Source organism: Macaca thibetana, chromosome X (assembly GCF_024542745.1).
Source record: "Macaca thibetana thibetana isolate TM-01 chromosome X, ASM2454274v1, whole genome shotgun sequence".
NCBI classification, from domain to species: domain Eukaryota; kingdom Metazoa; phylum Chordata; class Mammalia; order Primates; family Cercopithecidae; genus Macaca; species Macaca thibetana.
In genome coordinates, this window is record NC_065598.1 from 135,780,300 (window position 1) to 135,797,668 (window position 17,369).

Below are 17,369 nucleotides of genomic sequence, written 5' to 3' on the forward strand. Positions count from 1 at the left end.
CGGCTTCAATTTTCTCTGCTTGTTCTCCATGTGAGAACAAGTTCTCTTGTTCTCTGCTTGTTCTCATATGTGAATGCTAGGCTGGAATGTACTTAACTTTACCATATCCTTGATTTGGCGTTAGAGCAGGGCATAGCAAACTAAGGCCCTTGGGCCAAATGCAGCCCAACCATTTTTTTTTAAGTAAAGTTTTATTGCAGCACGGCCATCCCCATTCATTTACTTACTGTCCGTGACTGCACTACAATGGGAGAGTTGAGTAGTTGCAACAGAGACAATGTAACCTGTAAAGCCTTAAATATTTACTTCTGAACCTTTACAGAAAATGTTTGTTGATCCCTGATCTAAAGCCAAGCAGTTCTCTCAACCTAGATACTGCTTATTCTTTGATAATTTCCCATTCCCATCTTGTTAACTAATAAGGCCAGTTCATCGAGACTATGAAAATAGCTTCCAACCCATTCAAACTATTTGCTTTTTCTTGAATTTCCCTGCCTTCTCTTTCTCACCTTCCTAGAATACTATTTCCTTGTGTTTTGCTTTTTAGCAGAAGAGATGCAATAGTATTAAAGACTACAAGAGTAGTCTCATGATGTCTTTTAATTTAATATCTAGGCCCTAATACACAACTCTTTGAATATTGCTACTATCTTTCAGCATGACTTTCCAATACTATTAAGATTAGGCCTTTCTGTTCTTCAGTTTCTCTAACTCAAGTCTTCTAAGCTCCAAAGCTTCCAACATCTTTAATTGCCAGATCTTCCCAATATTATAACATCCATGCATTCCAGTCCCTGTCCTGCAGCATCTCCAATGCCCTTGTTTTCTAAACTTCCCAGTATTCAAGTTATTAAAAATTTAGGTCTAATATCTCCAACAACCCATCTTCAAAGTCCAGGTCTTGTCTTTCAGGATCCAGAGTTCTAAATTACAAGTCTTCCATGGTCCTAATCCTCCAATATCTCCTATATACAGGTGTTCTAGAGGCTATGTATCTCATAGTGTTAAGTCTAGATTCTTCAATGTCTTCCAGCACTTACATCACACAGTTTTTACATTTTTAAATGTCTCCTACATTCTAGTTTTACAGTGTATTTTTATTGCCAATTCCTCCAATGCCCAAGTCTTTTAATACCTGCAAGAACTAGGTCTTACAATTTTCAGGTACATCAATATCCTCAATGTCTGAATGAATAGACCTCTCAATATCCTGGTCTCATATTGTCCAGACTGCCAGTATTCTTGACGTCCAGCATCTTTAAAATTTAATTCTTCCAAACTGTCTTTTGACATAAATATGTCAGTATCCATGCTTACCAATGTCTCCCAAAATCCAGGGCTTCTCATTTTAGGATTTATAAATGTCTATATCTTGCTGTTGTTCATATCTGCCAGTATTTAGGAGTTCCAAGGTACAGGACTTACAATATCTCTAATTTCCAGAGATTTCACTGTCTATGACTTCCAATATTCAATATCCCAATGTTCAGGGCCTCCAGAATCATCAATGTCCAGTGTAACCAATGTCTTCAGAATCCAAGGCTTGCAATGTCTCCAATATCCTGTGCTTACAATGTTTCCAATGTCCAGGGTTTCCAATGGCGCCAGTGTCAAGGTCTTCCAACAACTCCGGGTCTTCCAGCGACTTCAAGTCTTCCAACAGTCTCAAGGTCTTCCAGATAATCCTGAGCTTCCAGAAAATCAACATCTTCCAGACAATCCATGTCTTCCGGACAATCCACGTCTTCCAAGAAGCTCCAAGTCTTCCAGTAAATCCAGTCTTCCAGCAATTATAGGTCTTCCACCAAATACAGATCTTCCAGGAAAATCCACGTCTTCCAGAAAATACGTGTCTTCCAATAATTTCAAGGTCTTCCATCAAATACAGATCTTCCAGCTAATCCATGTCTTCCAGAAAAATCTACGTCTTCCACCAAATCCAAGTCTTCCAGTAAATCTAGTTCTTCCAGAAAAATCTAGATCTTCCAGTCAATCAGTGTCTTCCAGAAAGAAATCCAGGTCTTCCAGTCAGTCAGCGTCTTCCAGAAAAATCTATGTCTTCCACCAAATCCAGGTCTTCCAGTCAATCCACGTCTTCCGGAAAAAATCCAGGTCTTCCAGCCAATATATGTCTTCCTGAAGATCCACGTCTTCCTGAAAATCCATGTCTTCCAGAAAATCCATGTCTTCCAGTAACCTCCCAGTCTTCCAGTAACCTCCCAGTCTTCCAGAAAATCCGCGTCTTCCCAACAATCCAGGTCTTCCGGATAATTCGGGTCTTCCTGAAAATCTACATCTTCCAAAAAAGCCATGTCTTCCAGAAAATCCACGTCTTCCAATGGCCTCCAGGTCTTCCAGACTATCCATGTCTTCCAGAAAATCCTTGTCTTCCCTCAAATCCATAGCTTCCAAAAAATCCACGTCTTCCGGGAAATCTGTGTCTTCCAGCAAATCCACGTCTTCCAACAAAGCCATGTCTTCCAGACTATCCACGTCTTCCAGAAAATCCTTGTCTTCCCTCAAATCCATAGCTTCCGAAAAATCCAGGTCTTCCAGGAAATCTGTGTCTTCCAGCAAATCCACGTCTTCCAACAAAGCCATGTCTTCCATCAAATTAATGTCTTCCAGCCTACCTGTGTCTTCCAACAAAGGTATGTCTTCCAACAAAGGTACGTCTTCCAAGAAAGGTACGTCTTCCAAGAAAGGTACGTCTTCCAACAAAGGTACGTCTTCCAAGAAAGGTACGTCTTCCAAGAAAGGTACGTCTTCCAACAAAGGTACGTCTTCCAACAAAGGTACGTCTTCCAGAAAATCCATGTCTTCCAACCAAGCCATGTCTTCCAGAAAATCCACATCTTCCGGAAACTATATGTCTTCCAACTAAGCTACGTCTTCCAACAAATCCATGTCTTCCTGTATCTGCAGGTCTTCCAGCATCTCCAGGGCTTCCAGCATCTGCTTGTCTTCCAACATCTCCCCGTCTTCCAGCATCTCTGTGTCTTCCAGCATCTTCATGTCTTCCAACAACTACCCAGTCTTCCATCAACTGGCTCAATATCCATGTCTTCCAACGTCTCCAGTGTGCTGATCTTCTAACATTCAGGTCTTCCAGTGTCTGCAATATCCAGGTATTCTAACATATTCTATAGTCCAGATCTTCCAACCTTTCCCCAGGTCCAGGCCTTTTCAAATCTAGGCTTCCCCTGTCTGAGCCTTCCCATGTTAAAATCACTCTACAGAAAAATCTTCCAACTCAACTATTTCTGCTTCTAGTTGAATTAGCTTCAAAAACATTTAATGGGACATTCCTCCTTATAGACTAGATCTTATGAACCAACTGTACTGCAGTTTGTGTTTTTTACAATTAGGAAATGTGTATTTAATCTCTACAACTTTTAAAAATAATGTCCACAATAAAACTTCTGCAGAATAAACAGATAGGACTGCTGCAATAAATTTTACTACTTCACTAGTGCTTACAGTTTTTATACAGTTGACTATGTTTAGATCTAAGTGAAATTTTTATTTAATGAGAAAAATTCCTGTTTAAGACTGGTATTTTAGGTAAAGTTAACATGTAGTGTATTATTTGTCCATTTTAAATATCAATTTTTAGCGTTGGTCTTATGTGACCAAAGAATAATATAATAATAATAACAACAACACTTAACATAGCATTTGCTACGTCCAGGCACTGTTCTAAGATCCTTACATGCATTAACTCATTTAATCTTCACAACAACCCATTGAAGCTAGGTACCATCATTATCCCTATTTTACAGATGAGGAAACTGGCACACAGAGGTGAAGTAAATTGTCCATAGGACACAACTACTAAATAATGGAGCCGGACCTGGCTAGCCTGTTGTGAGAGTCCATGATTGTAACCACTATGTTGTGATATCTGCTGTTTAAAATCATGATAGAATGATGTGATCCAAAGGTTGACTGCTTCCACATTATGTGTAGAATATTATACAATTCCATATACAAATGGTCTCGCTTGATCCTGTCACTGCCAGAGTCTATTTATATGCACAGCTTTTATTCCCCAACCAGCTACTACCATTCCCTTGGTCCTGTATATGGAAGTAGGTGCAAACACTTTCTGATACCATAAGGAAGCACTGAGTTCAATTACCCTTTGCTTCAGAATCATATTCATAGCTCCATGCTTTGAGTACTGGTGCTTGGAATTTATCTCTTCTATCTGTTTGAATCCCTTATTACTGACTATTCTCCAGTTTGTACCTTACTATGTGGAGCACTTACCTTTAGTTTGTTTCTAACCTCCAGCATTTACCTGCTTCCTGGGTTCCTGACCACTGCGTTGTATCCAACTAATGGTAGCTACAACTCCTTAAATCGCAGCATGCAGATCTAGAGAACTAACTACTTGGTTCTCTAAGTCTCAGCTCCCACCAGGTACCTTCAGCAATGTTGCTACCCAGGCCTCTGGCTGACGTGAAAACCATGAAAACCACATAATTAAATTTTTACAGTTAGGCAGGGACTCTCTAAAGATTTAAAATCATCTATAATGTAACAAAAAGGAACAATAATAATACCAATTAAAATAGAAATACCTTCTGAATGTCTAATGATTTATACTTTATAGAGTGCTGTCACCTCATTCATTCATTCATTCATTCATTCATTCAACAAATATTTATTGAGCGCTAACAGTATGCCAGGTTTGTTTTGATAAAGCTTAAAATCATCTGTGGGAAACAAACAACGTACAGATAATCGAAAAATTACTTATCCATTGTAAGGCCATGAAGAAAAAGTAACTGAGAGTCTGAAAAATCAAGGAAAGCATTCCTAAAGAAGTAATATTTATTGTGACTCTGAAGAATCTGTATTCTCATTTGGTTCTCACAATATAGCCTTGTGACTTAAATAAAAAAGATTTTTATATATCAGTTTTACTAATCTGAGTGCTAACAATAGCCATGGGACCCAGCTGTTTTGACCTCTTTGTTTTTCCTGCTACTCATTTTGCCTTAAAATATATATGAAGCACTATTGGAAAATATATATCAAGGGATATAAAAATATACTTTTTGGTTTAGTATATTCCACTTCAAGGAATCCATCCAAGGAAATTATCTGACATGTGGATAATTCATGCACAAAGATACTCCTCACATAGTTATTTGGTATAGTGAAAAACAGAAAAACCTTAATCTAACATTAAGGGAATGACTAAGTAAATGTGCCATGTACCTATGATGGAATATTCTTCCGTTAAAATACTGTGGCATATTCATTTTATAAGTTAAGTGAAAAATCAGCATACAAGGTTACATAAAGTGTGATGGCAACTATTTAAAAATATATAATCAGTGACAAATTACTAGAAGTAAATGTATTGGGGACTCTAAACTAATTATCACTGGATAGGTTGGATTATGTATGATTTTATTTTCTTCTATATATTCTTTTATTTTTAAGTTCTTACAATGTACAGGTATTTTCTATTCAGGAAAAATATTTAAACAATTGTGCACAAAACTATTATTTATTCATCGTTTTTCTTGTACATGGAATCAAGTTTTACTGTTGGAAACACTTCAAAATATATGTTAGCAAAGTGAAAAAAATAAATTCTCAAATAATTTCAATATCCAGAGATAATCACTGTAAAGATTTTTGCGTATGCTCTTCTAGACACTTTCACTGGTATATTTTCTTGTACAAAATGTAATCATACTGCATTTTAACCTATTTCTTTCTTACACTTAGCAATAAATTGTGAACAACTTTCTATGTCAGTAACTGTGCAGCTATGTAATAATTTTAATATATAATTTATTTACTCCATCTCCTATGGGTGAGCATTAAGTTCCTTCCAATTTTCTTGTATTATAAAAACTTCTGTGATCAGCACATACTTTATGTAAGGTGTGAAGAACAGAAACTGTGTCATTCTACATGGCATCCCTGTACATATTTGTGTGCAGATGTGTTTGCATATTACTTAGGATAAATTTCTAAAAGGAGAGCTGCTGAGCCAAACAAGACCATGTGCATCATAATCACAGCAAAAAAATTACAAGCAATCATATGTCTAACGGTTGGGGTGGTTAGAAAATTGTATTGTAACTATCTAATGGAATACTGTGCAGTCATTTGAATTTATACCATGGAAGAATATTTACTGAAATGGGAATATGTTCATAAGGTATCACCAGTGAGAGAAATAGGTCACGAAAATATGTATAATATTCATGTTTTGTAGAAGGAAAACTAAATGCCTTCAGGAAAATAACTAGAAGATATACACTAAAATGTTAGTAGTAAAAGTCCCAAAAATAAAATGGATAAATCATAGTATGTTTCACATAAAATATTATATAGTCATCATATGAATGTTCTACAGCTACACATAATGTGGGTAGATTTTACTTCTAGAATATTAAGATATCATGTCTCAAAAGACTACATATAATAGGATATCCTTTTTGTATTATTCAAAAACAAGTAAAACTAAGCACTATATTATTTAGGGCTACATACACACAGCATACAAATAATTTATTAAAAAGCAAAAAATAATTTAAAAATTGAAGATAATGGTCACTGGGGTTGAGGAAAGAGGGTCAGAATATGGGAGGACTATAAATGAATTCATATTATGGTTAATATTCTAGTACTCGTGTTGGGTAGTGGTTGGTGTCATGTATTTGAAATCCCATTATTGATTATTTAATAATTTTATGATTATTATTAACATTAAATAAAAAGGCAAGTTAATGGGTAAAAATAAAAGAGGGCCTTGCATGAATCAATGAGACAGTGTGCACAGTCTAAGGATTATTAATCCCTTTCTGTACATTTGTCTTTCATTATTTTTTAAAGTAATTTAAAAAATACTTATCTGTGGGTAGTAAGACTACATGGGATTTTTATTCTTTTGGTTCTTTGTTCTTGAAATTTTCTATTTTGAACATGCATTATTTTCAAAATTAAAATATATTTAAACTTTATGTTAATGTGTTTTTATTGACATAGGGAAATAGAATATTATATTTATTGAAAAACGAGCTCAAAATTACATAGCGCATGATCCAAAATATGTTGAAAAATACATAATAGGGAGTGAAAAGTGTTGATATGTTAACAATAATTGCTTCTGCGTAGTCAGATTTCAAATCACTTTTTTTATGTTTCCATATATACACATACATATGTATATATGTATATTCCATATATACACATATGTATATATGTATATTCCATATATACACATATGTATATATGTATATTCCATATATATACCTATATATGTGTATATATATGTGTGTGTGTGTTTTATAGGGTGGGCTTATTTTTTATTATAAAAGTAATACATGTTTATTGTAAAAAGTAAAAAAAAAGCAGTAGTGTATAAAGTAAAAAGTGAAAATATCCTCCTAATCCTATCTCCCAGAGATAGCCATGACTCTTTGTTTTGTTAACTTCCTCATACTGTTTTTTATTTACTTGAATGTATTCTCATTTGTTTTAGAAAATGAAAAAACATAACAGGGAGTGAAAAGTGTTGATATGTTATTATTATTGACATTAAATGTTATATTATTGTAACATAATAAAATATAATAATATCATATTATAATTATATTATTAACATAAAATTAACATCCTATACATATATTCTACAACTTGCTTTTGTCCTGCTCAGTAGAAAGTCATTTTATAAAACAGCTACAGAAAATTTCAGAGTAGGGAGTACTATATTATTTATTCAGGTCTTTCCACATTAGATCTTTAGGTTAACAGTTTGTTACTATTATAGATAATGCTATATAAAGCATCTTTACAATTTTTTATTCAATTCTTTCCACATGATAGATCTTTTGGTTGTTAACAGTTTGTTGCTAATATAGATAACGCTATATAAAGCATCTTTACAATTTTTCGCACTTTTACAATGATTTTAAAGAGCTGGTACCTGAGAAATATAATTTCTGGATGAACATGTTTGAGCTAAATTGCCCTCCTGGCATGCTGAATGCTGTTATTTTTGACTTTCGTCAATATTTTGGATGGAAAATCTAATCTCATTCCTTTAAATTATTTTTCTCTAATAATTTGTAAAGTTAAGCAACTTTTCATACATTTACTAGCTATTTTTATTTCTTCTGTAAGAGATTGTTTGTTTGTATCATTTACCTATTCTTTTGTTGTGTCATGTGTCTTGTTTTATTATTAATTTGTAGATCTCTGGATATTAGAGTTGATATCCTTTTGTCTGGTGTATATTGCAAATGTTTATCAATTTGTCTTTTAAATTTATTTATGGTGCTATTTACCATAAAAAAGATTTAATTATGTAAATAGACAAACATTTCAACCTTTTATAGTTTCTTGTTTTTGTTTCATACTTAGGTAGGCTTCTGCACTCCCAAGATTATAAAAATATTCTCCCACATATTCTTCTAATCAAAAAATATATTTTTTGAGATATGGTGTCTCTGTGTTATCCTCATTGGTCTTGAACTCTTGGGCCAAAGAGATCTTCTTGCCTCAGCCTCCTGAGTAGCTGGGACTACAGGTGTGGGCCAGTGTGCCTGGTTCTTCCAATATTTTGTACATTCTTATTGCTTAGTACTCTATCTAGGATTGGCTTTTGTTTTATAAATGTGTATATGGTAGAAAGTAGGAATCTAAGCTTAGTTTTAGTTTTTTTCAGAACAGAGAGTCAGTTTTTTCAACTTATTTACTCAATTGAATTATTTCCCTACTGATTTGGAATTCTCTTTTTATCATGAACTCTTTGGGTATATTTTTATGTTTCTTTTCTGTTCAACTGATAATATTTCTCTAGTACTGAGCTAGTACCTCACTGCTTTAATTACTGTAGCATTATGTTTTGACGTATGATGGGACTGCTCCCCCTACATTATTCTTTCTTTCAGAATTTTTCACTATTCTTGTGCATCCGATTTTTCTAGATTAATTTTAAAATCAACTCATCAATGTCCATAAAAAAATTAATCCCTTGGAAATGCTTCAGACCTTTTGAGTAACATGTCAAGAACTGCCATCTTTATGATAGTGAGTTTTGCATCTAGTAACAAGGTATCTGTCTCAATTTATTTAATTTACTGTAGTCTCCATTTAGATATTAAAACAATTGTTGGGCTTATTTGTTAGTTTATAGTTTTAATTCCTCTTACATGAATGATATTGCATTTTAAAAATTCCTTATCATTAGTGCATAGAAAAGCTATTTAATATTTATCTTATATCCAGGTATCATATTGAACTCTATTCCTAGCTCTAACAGTAGTTTTTATTTTCATTTGATTATCTTGATTTCTTAGGTACACAATCACGCCATTTGTAAATAATAAAACATTTATCTTTTTCTTGCTAATGTTTGTATGTATTTTTTTTCTTTTAGTACATTGGTAAATACTTTATAACTTCCAGGACAATGCAGATTGATGTTGATTAATAAAGAGCAGGCAACCTTCTGTTTTTGGCTCTAATAGAAATGCCTCTTTGTTTAAATATTATAATTGCCATTGTTTCAGATAAATACCCCTTTTCAAGTTGTGGAAATGCCCTTCTGTTCTTGATTGACATATAATTTTATCAGGGATGGATATAGAATGTTATCAAGATGGCTTTTCTGGCATCTGACAAGCTGATATCAAGGTGATGATATCGTTATTCTCTTTAATCCATCAGTGTAGTTAATTACCTAATGTTGAGCTATTCTTAGATTCCTGGAATAAAACTGATTTGGTAGTGGCATTTTGGTATGTCATTATTTTATTTAGGATATAAAACTCTATATTAACAAATGCCTATAGAAGTGCCCTATTACCTCTTTCACATCATGGCACCCTGGGGTAAATAGACAAGATTGCTCAGGGCAGAGGCAACTTGGCTTCCCAGGATCTGCCTGGTTGATCCAAGGCCTTAGGAGATAAAGATTACAGTACACATGCAAGCCATTTACAGGACACCAGTGTGCCAAGGTACACTTGTTGGGAAACTCTTATTTATTGTTTTCCTTTCTGTGATACCCCTTTCCTGATTTGATATTAGGATTATGATATTTTTGTGAATAAAGCTTTTTTCTTTTTCCACAATGTAAATAACTTAGACACAAGCTGCTCCTTAAACGATTGGTAACACTCACCGGTATAACTGTTTTGTCCTAGTGCATGCTTGGGGCCTAGAAATTTAAATCTTTCAATTTCTTGTATGATTATTTTATCCAAGATTTCCTCCTATTCTGGAGTCAATTTTGTCAAAACTGTCCATTTCATCTGGATTTTCAAATGTGTTCATTGGAAATTACACATAGTATTTCCTGATGTGCCTTAATTTGCTTATACGTGGCTATATGCTTTTTTATTTTCTCTGGTAGGACTTTCCATAGATTTGTATATTTTATTTTCAGTTATCTATTTTTTTGGAAAATCAAGTGTTTTCAAATATCACTTTCTGCTTTTGTAAATTCCTTCTTTTTACATTCTTTAGTTCTGTTTGATCTCTTTCTAGATTCTCTAGGTAATGCTTAGTTTACTTTTAATTCTTTCTTTTCTGTTTATTGCATTTAAGTTAGAAAATTTCCTCTAAACACATGTTTGATTGTATCCTATAGTTTTCAGCATTTTCGTGTTTGTTTGTTTGTTTTGTCACCTCATATTCAGTTAAAGCTTTGTTTTCCTGTTTAATCCAAGAGTTATTTAGAAGTGTATATATTTCAGTGTGGTTAGGTTTTAGTTGATGTTTTGCTTCCTGTTTCATTTTTCCCTTAATTACTACTTGTTATCTCATGGATGGAGAATGTTTCTTGCATGAGTTATACCTCTTGGAATATTTTCTTTGTATTCTATATGAAATAAATTTTTTATAAATATTCCATGAACAATTGGAGAAAATCTATATTTTTTGTTGGGGTAAATATTATATCATGCTTCTACAAATTAAGTCAAATTAGTTCATTGTTATTCAAATTTTCTATTTTTGTCTGATTTATCTAAATTTTCTAATAAAATATATAAAACATCTCACTTAATTGTTTTATTACAGTCTCCTATTTCTAACTTTTTTGGCTTGACATATTTGAAATTGCTTTTAAGGATATTGTTTTATGATTATCTTATTGGATTGTATTAGTTCACAATGTATATTAATTCAAAAAGATACCTTCCTTGACTCATTTAATGATTTTTGTCTTGACTCTTCTATGCTACCTCTACTTTATTTTTGTTATCATTTGCCTATTATATTCATACCAGTATTTTCAGCTTTTCTCTGTTGTTTTGTTTTGGGTATATCTTTTCAAAACAGCATGTGATGAGTTTTTTTACTCGATCTTGCAATGTCTGCCTTAATATTTCACAATTAAACCTTTCATATTTATTATAATTTGGTAATATTCATTAATTTTTCTGTCTTTTTAAAGCCTTGATAGATTTGTCAAAGTATATGTACTTTTTCCTATACTGGTTTAGAAGTTTGAAATATCACTTCTAATAGTGATTATGCTCAGATAGGTACATATATACGTACATATTTATTTTTAACTTTATATACTTTTGTGCAATTGGAACTTTTGAAGTATGTAATAATTTTGTAATAAAAAAGGGGGAAAGAAACATCTGCTTTTTAATGTGTCTAGTATTTGTTCCTTCGTCAGCAATCTCATTCCCCTTGCTCAGGCTATCATCCTCCAAATTTTAAGTCCTTCCACAAATCTCTCAATCTCTCATTACTGCCCATCTGGTTTATTGCTACCAGATTAATCTCTTTAAATATCATTTTTTTCATATCACTCAAAAGCATACAATTCAAGTTTCATCATTAAATCTAAATGTCCACATGTGCCCTCCAAGTGCCCATGACTTTCCCTACAGAGTCATCTTTGTTCTCTACTTGCCCATGGGTCATCTACTCTAGTCAGACTGGTTTTCTCAATACCACATACATCAGTATCTCTTCCCTCCTTTACTTTCATTTATGTTGTTCTCTAAACTTTTTCTGTTTTCTCAGAGCCCCACCCAACCATACCTCTCTCAGATATGTTATTCTCTTCCAATAGTTTTCCATCAGGGAACACCTACATCTTCAGGAAGGAGAAATAGTCTGGTTACAAAACTGTGGGAACAAACTTTATTTTTGACCCTGAAATCTTCAAACATTTGATTTTTATTGAAAAGAGACATTTTGACTATATCTTAAAATTATTTATTAGGTTGGTGCAAAAGTAATTTAATTGTGGTTTTTGCTATTAAAAGAAATGGCAAAAATCACAATTACTTTTTCACCAAACTAACAACTTTGAGATTGATGTTAAGCCCTCACCCCAAACCAGAATTTTCCTTATGCTTCTACCTTAGTAGCAGTGTTGGTCATCATCACCTCAATTTAAATATTTTCCTCAGTTTATGCACTTTTTGAATCCCCCCTACCAGAGGAAAGTCAATCTTTCGCTTCTTTGAGAGTTGGTTTGACATTGTTAGCATTTACTTCATGATCTTGAGCTCCTCTGGAAGTTTCTATCAGTTTCTCCAGGACTGAGATTCCAACAGGGCCTTTGCTTTCATTTCAGTCAGTGTGGCCCTTCCTGTCCTGGAATGAAACTAGGAGTGGGGCCCAAGAACTGTAGGCACTGAAAAAATGTACATTTTCTTACTGGTATCACGAATTAATCAGCTTTCTATGATGATTCTACCCAACAAGACGAGGTCTTTAGCATACTTTGTATTTTCAGTACTTTCACTTCTTCCCCTACCACCTCCTCCAGATGACTCTGCCTGCAGAGTTCCTAACAGAGAGAACAGCTGCAAGCAATACTATTCTCATGAAGTGGAGCCCTTTTGGAACAAAAAAGATGAATTCTTGCCAAACCACTGAACTTCTTCTAGATTTTAAAATAATTTTGTTTGTTTACACTATGCGTTTTTGTTTTAGGAACTTTACTTAATTTTCTTAGTTTTAAAAATTTACTTAGTTTTCTTAGTTTCATAGCCACATCAACAGTAATTATTGAGACAATATGTTCTCCTTGTGACCACTGTGAGCACCAAGTTGTCTCCTTTATTGCATGTATTAGTCCGTTTTCACACTGCTGATAAAGACATATCCAATACTGGGTAATTTATAAAGAAAGAAAGGTTTAATGGTCTCACAGTTCCATGCAGCTGAGGAGGCCTCACAATCATGGTGGAAGGCGAAAGGCACTTCTTACGTGGTGGTGGCAAGAAAGAATGAGAACCAAGCAAAAGGGGTTTCCCCTTATAAAACCATCAGATCTCATGAGACTTATTCACTACTACAAGAACAGTATGGGAGAACCACCCTCATGATTCAATTATCTCCCACCGGGTCCTTCCCACAACACGTGGGAATTATGGGAGCTACAATTCAAGATGATATCTGGGTGGGGAAGCCAAACCATGTCACTCCACCCCGCCCTCCACCCAAATTTCATGTCCTCACATTTCAAAACCAATCATGCCTTCCCAACAGTCCCCCAGAGTCTTATTTCAGCATTAACTCAAAAGTCCACAGTCGAAAGTCTCATCCCAAACAAGTCAAGTCCCTTCTGCTGATAAGCCTGTAAAATGAGGAGCAAGTTAGTTACTTCCTAGATACAATGGGGGTACAGGCATTGGATAAATACACCCGTTCCTGATGGGAGAAATGAGCCAAAACGAAGGCCCCATGCAAGTCTGAAATCAAGTGAGGCAGTAAAATCTTAAAGCTCCAGAATGATCTCCTTTGACTCTATGTCTCACATCCAGGTCACACTGATGCAAGACGTGGGTTCTCATGGTCTTGGACAACTCTACTCCTGTGGCTTTTCAGGGTACAGCCTCCCTCCTGGTTGCTTTCATGGGCTGGTGTTGAATGTCTGCAGCTTTTCCAGGCACATAGTGAAAGCTGTTGGTGAATCTACCATTCTAGGATCTGGAGGATGGTAGCCCTCTTCTCACAGCTTCACTAGGCAGTGCCCCAGGGGGGACTCTGTGGGGGCTTGAGCCCCACATTTTCCTTCCCCATTGCCCTAGCAGAAGGTTTTTGTGAGGGCCTTGCCCCTGCTGCAAACTTCTGCCTGGACATCCAGGAGTTTCCATGTATCCTCTGAAATCTAGACGGAGGTTCCCAGACCTCAATTCTTGACTTCTGGGTACCTACAGTCTTCTATTGCATCATCAGACTGCAAATTTTTCACACTTTTATGCTCTGCTTCCCATTTAAACATAAATTCCAATTCCAAACCGTATCTTTGTGAATACATAAAACTGAATGCTTTTAACAGCACCCTAGTCACCTCTTGAATGCTTTGGTGTTTGGAAATTTCTTCCACCAGATACCCTAGATTATTTCTCTCAAGGTCAAAGTTCCACAGATCTCTAAGGCAGGGGCAAAATGCTGTCAGTCTCCTTGCTAAAGCATAACAAGAGTCAGCTTTGCTCCAGTTCCCAAAAAACTCATCTCCATCTGAGATCAACTCAACCTGGACTTCATTGTCCATATCACGATCAGCATTTTGGTCAAAGCCAACCAACAAGTCTCTAGGAAGTTCCAAACTTTATTATATCTTCCTGTTTTCTGAGCCCTCCAAGTCTCTAGGAAGTTTCAAATTTTCCCTGTCTTTTTCTGAGCCCTCCAAGCTGTTCCAACCTCTGTCTGTTACTCAGTTACAAAGTCACTTCCACATTTTTGGGTATCCTTATAACAGCACTCCACTCTACTGATTTCAATTCACTGTATTAGCCCATTCTCAGGCTGCTAATAAAGAAATACCCGAGACTGGGTAATTTATAAAGAAAAGAGGTTGAATAGACTCACAGTTCCACAAGGCTGGGGTGGCCTCAGGAAACTTACAATCACAGCAGAAGGGGAAGCAAGCATGTCCTTTTTCACATAGTGGCGGGAAGGAGAAGTGCCGAGCAAAAGTGGGAAAAGCCTCTTATAAAATCGTCAGATCTTGTGAGAACTCACTATCAGGAGAACCGCATAAGGGTAACAACCCCCACATTTAAATTACCTCCCACTGGGTTCCTCCCACAACATGTGGGGATTATGGGAACTACAATTCAAGGTGAGACATGGGAGGGGACACAGAGCCAAACCATACCAACCCATTGTCTTTTTCTTTCTTTATCATTTAGAATTCCTATAAGACAGACTTTGACTGACTTATTTTTCAGTTGTCCTCTTCTGAGTTGTTCATGTTAATCATCAATGACCATAACATAAGTACTACTCCTGTTGTTTCTCACTCTGGATCACATATTAATAATATCAAGTTGTCTACTTGAGAAACAATTCAATAGAAAATCAGTCCTTGTAATTTGGTGTACTGTAATTTGTAGTATCTGACCTTGTGATTTTTAAAGAAGAGGCTCTTGTTTAAGCACTGCTTGATGTCTGACTCCTTGGCATCTTAATGCCTGTAGCAGGGCTTTCCTGATTAGCAATCATAGAGGGCTCTTGCTGAACCTCAGATACAGCTGCATTGCAGCATATTTTTAGGAATGTTTCCCTCCTGACTCTCAGAGTAAATCTCATGGATCTTACATAGTTTATATTTTGGGTTACAGTATTCTAAATACACTTTGCAATTTTGGTAAAAATGCATCCAGCCATTGTCATATGATACTGATATGTATTGGTAAATAATTCAACACAGTATTGTTTCTAATTTTTAACAGTTGAAAACCTAATAAAAACCTTTGGTATATTATATCGTATATATTATTACATCTATGTTCATCAGGGATATAAGAAAATGAAAATCATTTTCTTTTTCTGTAGTTTATTTTTGATTTGACTGTGTTCTTTTTTAATTTAATGTTTCCCTCCTAAGGATCTGGCCTTAATGTTTACAGTTTATTATAGCCAAATTTGATTTTTGCTGCTTTTAGGGGTGAAGACTATGAGTTCGTTAGTTACAGAGAGCCTTTGTGCACTGACTTTCCCAGATGCTGGTTGTAGTAGTTATGTACTTGGTGTGTGGGCAAGTTCACTGTCTCTTATGGGGTTGGAATGTCAGAGATCTCTTGAAGCCTATCTCATTCTCTTTTGTTGTACATTTTATTTAATTTTTCTTCAGTATTTTATTGAGTGAGTTGATTATTTAGGCTTCAGGATAGTAGGGGAGGTATCCCTGGGTAGGCACCAGTTGTAGCTAAAGCAGATGGGTAGACGTAATACCAATGGTGTGCAGAGGTCCCAGGCTTGATGAAGATGGCTGAGGGAGCCCTCTATTAGATGTGCTGAGGTTTTATCAGAGTGAAGGGTAGGAGCTACATCAGGTCACCTGCCAGGCCAGCAGGAAAGCTGTCCACTTCCAGGCCTCACTCCTGTCCCAGTGTTCCAGCTATTCAGATCAGACAAGCACCTCTTTTCATCTGCAGGAATATTGATGTTCCAAGTGTGGAAGAATTGTGACTCTGCCTCTTGTGCATGCCTGAATCTGGGGAGTGTTCCTCCTGTGGGGCTGCAATCACCCTGAATTGTTCCAGGAAGGCCATCTGTAGGTGCATCCATGTTGTGTTCCCATGGGAGAAGCTGCAGCTGTGTCTGCAGTGGTGTGCAAGGGGGGAACAAGGACCCCTTCTCCAAGACCCTTCATGATCACAGAGGCTGCCAGCCTATTGGGTAGAGGTGCAGATTTTCCCTACTGTGCCCAGCACTGCAATTGCGTCTCTGCTGTAAGAAAATGTCCACCAATGAAAAAATCTGGGACTCAAGGCCTGCCATTCCAATTCTTTTGTCCCATGGAGCATTCCCCTAATGCGGTGCTCTCCCTCTTCCCCTAGGAATGGGACTTCCTGACAGCCAGAATACAGTGATTGTTACTGCTCTTCTAGGTCTAGCCACCCAATGGGGCTACTAGACTCTGGGTTGGTACTGGGAAATATCTGCCGCAGATCCACTGATGTGATCTGTTCAGTTCTCCCAGCAGTGGATACCAGCACCTGCTCTGATGGAGGAGGCAGGGGAGCGGTGTAGACTCTGTGAGATTTCTTAGTTGTAGATAGGCTTAGTGTGCTGGCTTTCTCAAATGCTGGTTATAATAGTAGTGAGCTTATCATGTGGACAGACTGAAGACCTCTAGTTACTCACAGTGTTGCAGGCAGTGGTGATAGTTGAGGTCATGCGACCATTTTCTTCTTGAGTGCGGTGTTATTCTACCTAGAGGTGCTGTAATGGCCTGTGTTGATTGGCCTCCAGCCAGGAGGTGGCACTTGCAAAAGATCATCAGCTACAGTAGTAACAGTGGGATTTGAGTTGCGCTGTTTCTCGGAGGAAATATTCTGGTTTCTCAGGTGATGAGTGGGGCTATAAAGCTCCCAAAAGTTTATTTCCTTTGTGTTAAGCTACCG

General features: G+C 36.0%; 1 protein-coding gene across 1 annotated transcript; it reads right to left on the minus strand.

Annotated features, from left to right (window-relative positions):
• Window positions 1-1,858: 1,858 nt before the first annotated feature.
• On the minus strand, window positions 1,859-3,128 carry LOC126946934 (cerebellar degeneration-related antigen 1-like). Its single transcript, XM_050777706.1, is given in 2 exon segments — window positions 1,859-2,210; window positions 2,212-3,128. Coding segments are annotated over 2 exon segments (858 nt in total). The 5' UTR covers window positions 2,836-3,128; the 3' UTR covers window positions 1,859-1,976.
• Between the last annotated feature and the right edge of the window lie 14,241 nt (window positions 3,129-17,369).